We start from the raw sequence: 7021 nt of genomic DNA, 5'->3' as shown, positions 1-7021 counted from the left end.
ATAGGGGTTTGTGAATTTGTTTTTTGTTTTGGGGGATTTGAAGACATGGAATGATTTTTTCATGTTCTGACATACTTGTATCAGATTTTGTTCATTTTATTTAAATAATTTGAGTATACATTATTTGAACAAGCTCTTTTTGATATCTTTGAATTTGGGAAATTATGTTACAGATTAAAATATTAAATTTTTGTTGATGTNGTTGAGTACTAATTTTCTTTTTTTTGACTAATATTTTTTTTATTGATTGTCGAAATTATTCTGATATTAGGAAAATCTTTATTAGTGAATTTGGAGACAACAAGAACAAGGGTCAAGGGTTACAACAAGAACAAAAAATGATGAATATAAGAAACTTGTTTGTATATTTTTTGTGTTTGTTTTTGAATGACATTTGGATTATATTGTACTTTTTATTATTATTTTGAATTGTCTTTAACATAATTTTTTGGGAGTGAAAATTGTTTAAATTTAAATTACTGAAAGTTTGTATTTTTTTATTTTAAAAAAATGTAATTAAATGGGCTAGTGAGCCAACCCGTTTACCCACCAACCCGTGGTGGGTCGGGCCGGGTTCGAGTTTTTCTGGCTCGCTAATAAATGAGCCGGGTTGGGTTGACTCACTAAGTGACCAACCCGTGGTGGGCCGGGCCGGGTCGAGCCGGGTTACCCGTTTTGACAGCTCTACCCGAAACCCTTACCCACCTCTCTCATTCCTCTCAACCCTTTCTCTTTCATCTCTTCCACTCTAACATTTTCCCTTTCATCCCTACTCTATCTCCAATTGAAAAAAATAAGAAACATTTGCCTTATTTTAATAATTTTCATTCTCAAAACTAAAAAAAAGAAACCCCAAACCCTTATTCACCTCCTTCATTCCTCTCAACCCTTTCTCCTCCATCTCTCTCACTCAAACATTTTCTCTGTCATGTCTACATTAACCCCAACTAGAAAAAAACACTCATTATTAAACAATTTACTTTTGTAAAGAGTTGAGTCATTGACATATTCACCTTCCGAAAAAAGTTTATTCAAAATCTCTTTAATTTCATTATTTTTATTATATATATTACAATCGACGGGCACAACTTGCACCAAGACCTATGAGCATCCTTCCTTTACACTCTGAGACTACTACGTAACATTGCTCCATGGCCATTTGATTTTTTTTTTTGTAGAAATTTATTAACTTGTTTTCCTTTACTAAAGCAAAAAAACAAATCAAAATACAATAAATTTCTCAATGATAAAATCAAACAATAAAAGTTCTAAATCTTGAAATTTTATTTAAAATTATATAAAGAAAAAATTAGGTGCTTTAATTTTTTTTATTAATGTAAGTATTTTTTTCTCTAACCATTTTATTTAATAATTAGTGTTTTTTAGTTGGAGCTAGTATAGAGATGACAAAGAAAATGTTTGAGTGAGAGAGATGAAGGAGAAAGGATGGAAGGGATGAAGGAGCTGAGTAAGTGTTTGAGGGTTTCTTTTTTTAGTTTTGAGAATGAAAATTATTATTAAAATAAGACAACTGTTTCTGATTTTTTTTCAATTGGGGCTAGAGTAGGGATGACAGAGAAAAGGTTGGAGTGAAAGAGAAAGGATTTAGAGGAATGAGAAATGTGGGTAAGGGTTTGGGGGTTTCTTTTTTTTATTTTTTTAATTTTGAGAATCAAAATTATTAAAATACACTTAACCTTAAAACTTAGAATTCATGATATAAGAGTATTTTTGTCTACTGAAACCCAGTACACATTGCTAAAATATACCAACAGGAAAACAGACGTACACAAGTTAGCAAAATATATATATATATATATATATATATATATATATATATATATATATATATATATATATATATATATATATATATATATACACACACACACGAAGGACACTTGCCATTTCTGCCAAAATAATTATGCCTTTGAACGTAATGTGTACATCGATCGTCAATAGAGATTGATGGAATAAAATTTATTAATTTATTTGAAGGTTTTCTGTAATATATACCATGAATATATAGTGTAATATTTTGGTGTATTATTATAAAATATTTGAGTTTTTTTTTTCTATTTTCTAAGAAAATTTGAGTTATTTTCATAAATTGTTCTTATAAATTATTTTAAAATCTAGTTTAACCTTTTAAAAGTCTTAATTTTTTTTTTTAAAAAAAAAATCTTATTCAAATTATCACTCAATGAAAATATTATTAAATAAAATTGTAGTTTCGCTTATAAATAAGTTAGTTAACATAATCATGCATATTATTTTAATAATCAACATAAGTAAGTATCACTTTTAATAAATAAAAAGATATATGTTGTTTTAAAATGAATTTCACATAATAGATATTATATTATTTAAATAATTAAATTGATTAAGAATTTTGAAAAAAAAAACTCTAAATTTAAACATAAGGGTACGTTTATTTTTTCCTTACACTTTCTTTAAGTTTGGTTTCGTTTCTTATAATTTAAAAAAAATATTTAGTTAATTCTAAAAAAAAAAATACTATAAGAAAATTTCTAAACATGAACAATTTTAATGACAAAAGTATATTTAAAGACGACTTTTTTTAATTAAAGACCAAATTTTTTATAATCAAAACCTTGATTATTCATATTAGTAATCAATTTATGTACCAATTTTTAAAAGAAACTGTTTTAGTTATCAATTTAGAAATTAATTATAATTTTTAATTCATTTTAAAATCTATTTTAGTTATTCATAATATTTAGTTTATAAACTTATATCTACATCTGTCACTATATTATTTAATTATTTTTAGTCAATAAAACGGATTATGATTTAATTTTTTTTAATGAAATAATATTATGCGGATTTAATTGCAGTATCAACTTTTTTATGACAACAAATTGTTGCTAAAGTTAAATTTAAATATAAATACACGTATTATGTAAATTTAATCTGTTATATTTCAACCATACTAATATAGGTATAAAGGATTGAAATTATATATTTTCAAAGAGTAGAACTAAATTCATGTTTGATGTCTTTTATATATTCTTTATTGTGTTCATAGGATAAGATAATTTTATATTCACTGGCATGTCTTATTATTTCCACCCTAAAAAAATGGGTTTTGTTGAACATAATAAATTAAGTTTATTTCTTTACATAAATATATAATGACAATTAAAGTATTAAATAATAATAACAATAATAATAATTAAATCTTACATATAAATTTTATTTGTAACCAAAATTAAAATATTAAAACATATTTTTCATTAAAATATTAAAGTAAAATACGAATCATAGAAATGTTGTAAATTTTATTTTAGAATTTTTAGAAGAAAAAAACAACTTTATAAATGAAATAGGTTTGAGTATAGTTTTAAAAGTCTCTTATTTACATTATAATTTTGGTAAGTTCATTTTCATTTCTTTTAACAAAAACGGTTAAGAGGTTAATGGAATATACTAAATATCCTCTATCCTACTTTTTAACTCAAAAAAAAATTAAAGATTATATATATATATATATATATATATATATATATAAATCATATTATATAATTAATATTCAATTTATTTTATTATATATAGATTAAATCTAGATTAGATTTTAAAAAATTTAATTCACTCAAAATCATTATTTAATTTTAACCTGAATATCAATGCAAACTTTTACATTTATAAATGATATCTTTTTATACTTTTTGATTATTAATTTTTAGAGAGAACACATATTTGAAGAAAAAGTAGGCTTTTAAGTATATATTATCTAGCTATCTAACTTTAATGAACACATAATATTATTATGTTTTATAGTTATTTAATTTTTCTGTGTACTTTAACCACATCATTTATAAATTTCATTATCCACTTTTAAATATACAATTTTATTAACATAATATCCTCATATATTTTATTTTCTTGTTAGATAAAAAGCCCGATCCATTTTGGTGGTATCATATAAGATAGAAGTGAAAGAAAAAAAATATAGAGTTAATTTTTGTAGTGAGTTGGAAAGAAAGAAGAAAGTGTTGAAAAGAAATAGCAATGGCGGAACAGACGGCTTTAGAGTTAATTGCTGAAGCTTCGGAATTGTTGTTTAAGATCCATCCTGATCTGCTGTCTATTAATAAAACTCTGCCTGAACTCTCTCCGGTCACTTTCAGCCAACTTGTTCCGATCACATCCGAACAGGTAAAGTTTTGTTTTGTTAGGAATTCGAGTGTGAGTTTAAGTTTCACATTTAATAGAAATGAAAATGTAAAACACCATATAAAGAAAGATAAAAGACCCATTAATACCATTGTCTTAAGGTTTTGGATAAAAAATTGTGTCAATCTCTTATATGGTTGGACTCATATCTTATTAGTGTTTGTGTCTCTATAATAAATTTGTTTTAGACATGTTCGATTGTCCCTGAAGTCCCTTTAATGTCGCTTCTGTCTGAAACATCACAACATCAACCTATGCAACAGTTTCAGTCAAAGAAACAAAAACGGATAACTTGGACTACAATGGAGCACAGGTTTTTTACTGTCAATATTTTCTTTTATAATTTATTTAATTTAAAATGATATTGTATTAATTTTTATATTTATTTATGTGTCATAGACGATTTCTAGAAGGACTTAATAAATATGGTAAAGGAGATTGGAAAAATATTTCCTCCTACGTTAAAACAAAAAATTCAACCCAAGTGGCCAGTCATGCACAAAAATATTATCTCCGTAAAAATAAATCAGAAGAGAAAAAGAAAAGAAAGAGCATTCATGACATGGTTCATCTTCCACTTTCACAATCTCAGGAGATGTTAGTTGGGCTGCCTCATAATCTAAGGTGCTGAAATATTTCTTTTAAATTTTTTTTTAAAAAAAATCTAAATTATTTTTTAGTACTAATTATTTTAAATCCTTACGTATCAATTATTTTATATTTCTAAAATAATGTCTCAAAAATTTAATTTTGAAATTTATTTTAGGTCTCTCGATACCATAATTCATCCGTTGATACAAGTGCAAGAAGGATTCAATCCTCACATGAACATGCAAATACCCTTCAATCCTGACATGAACATGCACATATTCAATCCTCACATGAACATGCACATGCCTCCTCCACCATCAACACCAGGAATGATGCAGCAAAATCATATAAAGAACATAAATCATCATCCACGACAAATGGAATACAATACACAGTTTAACCTGCTGAATTCTACCAACTACCTACTTCATCATCCCACTCACTTTAAACCTTAAGAGTTCGCCAATAGAATAAATATTTTTGTGATTCATGTAAACTTTTTTGATAATAATATATACACAAACCATTTTATTTTATGTAACTACTCACAAATCCTTTTATTAATATTTTATTGAATAATTTCAATTTATTTTTTAATCATATATCTTTGTTTATGATTGGATGAGTATATGTATGATGTGAAAGTATTAATGCGTGGGTACATTTCGCCCTTTAATCAGATTAGAACATTTCTATAGAATTAAGTACATTGAAATTATATGTTTTATTTATAGTTTACATTTCTTACTATTATATAAATAGAGAATCATACCTATATATTTAAATTAAAGGAATTAATTTTATACATATTTTTAACTATATAAAAATAGACGAGCTTAAATAAATATTAGACGAGTTTATGAACTATTTTAATATATAAGAGTCAAAAAATTTTATGCACCTCATACATAGTTTTATTCCTCCGTTAGCTATTGCCATATTTTAGAATTTTAACATAATCTTGTCTAAAAGCATAGTAACCTTTTAAAGCATATTCTTACGCTATATATCAATAGTTTTAACATGTTGAATTGATAACAAATAGTTTTTTATTTCTTAAAGTTAACTTCTTTCTGAAATTTGGTAACAGCATTTTTAAACTCTGATGATGTTAACTTTTAAGTCAAACAAAATAATGTAAGAGCCATGCATAGTTTAAACACAAACATGAAAGTAATTTGTCTCAGGTTTAAAAACTAAACATGCACATTTCTTCTTCCACAGTCAACCATTTAAGTCTTATATCGAAAATTCAACAACATATAATAAAAAAAAAACTTAATACAGAAAACATAATTATAAAAACTCATACATAAACCTATTACCTTCAAATTTAAATTTAGAATGAATATTAATTTTTTTATGTGAATTAAACTCAAATTTCATTCACATTATATCTGTTAAAAAATAAATTTTAAATCTAATTCAATTTTATAAAACTAATTTATAAAATAAAATATACATTTATATATATATTTTTTAAATTAATCTTATCTCTAATCATTTTTAATAAATTGACGAATTTTTTTAATCAGTAATAACAAATATTAATAGCCATTGACGCATACTCTCCATACATGCATTTGCTGAATCCTAAACTATGTTCTAATTTGATTGAGTTTCGTTAATTTGACATGAAGCCTTCAATCCTAAACTGTTCATTTTCTCCCAACTGATACAAATCATGATTGAGTCAACAAAATATGATAAGAGGCAGAAGAACCGTACAAGTTATTGAAAACAACCTAAGACATATTAGAGCATGGGAACATAAGCAGAACAAAACCATGAAACGAAACTGAATAACAAAGATTCATTGTTTTAGATGAAGAATATGTGTTATAGATTCATTTAAAGCAGTATATATATGTGTGGTCTGTTCACCTTTTGCTTCAGAGTTGAAAGTATCCTAGATTCCAACATTGAGTTTCTTCAATCCATTCTTCTATTCTCCTTTCACAGAATCAAACATGCATAAATCCGAAGGAGGCTACGCTGCTTTCATGGCTTTCTGCTTAAACTTACTTTCTGTGAAACCCTACCCCATCACTGACCTCCAGATTCTCTTCTTGCTCACTTCCATGTTTCTCTACGCTGTTGCTCTCTCTCTCTCTCTCTCTCTCTCTCTCTCTCTCTCTCTCTCTCTCTCTCTCTCTCTCTCTCTCTCTCTCTCTCTCTCTCTCTATATATATATATATATTACAATTTTCACATAAAATTAAGTAACCAAAAA

The 7021-nt window shown here is 25.8% G+C and overlaps 1 protein-coding gene across 1 annotated transcript in view; it reads left to right on the top strand.

Moving 5' to 3' along the window:
* Positions 1-4032: 4032 nt before the first annotated feature.
* Positions 4033-7021, top strand: part of LOC106774771 — a 6937-nt gene continuing 3948 nt past the window's right edge. Inside the window, exon 1 of the mRNA XM_014661809.2 lies at positions 4033-4179. Coding sequence (XP_014517295.2) covers positions 4033-4179 — 147 coding nt within the window. The remainder of the gene's footprint in view (positions 4180-7021) is intronic.

The sequence above is a fragment of the Vigna radiata genome, chromosome 10 (assembly GCF_000741045.1).
Source record: "Vigna radiata var. radiata cultivar VC1973A chromosome 10, Vradiata_ver6, whole genome shotgun sequence".
Taxonomy (NCBI): domain Eukaryota; kingdom Viridiplantae; phylum Streptophyta; class Magnoliopsida; order Fabales; family Fabaceae; genus Vigna; species Vigna radiata.
The sequence above is the reverse complement of the archived record's forward strand: the minus strand, read 5'-3'. Positions and strand labels throughout refer to the sequence as shown.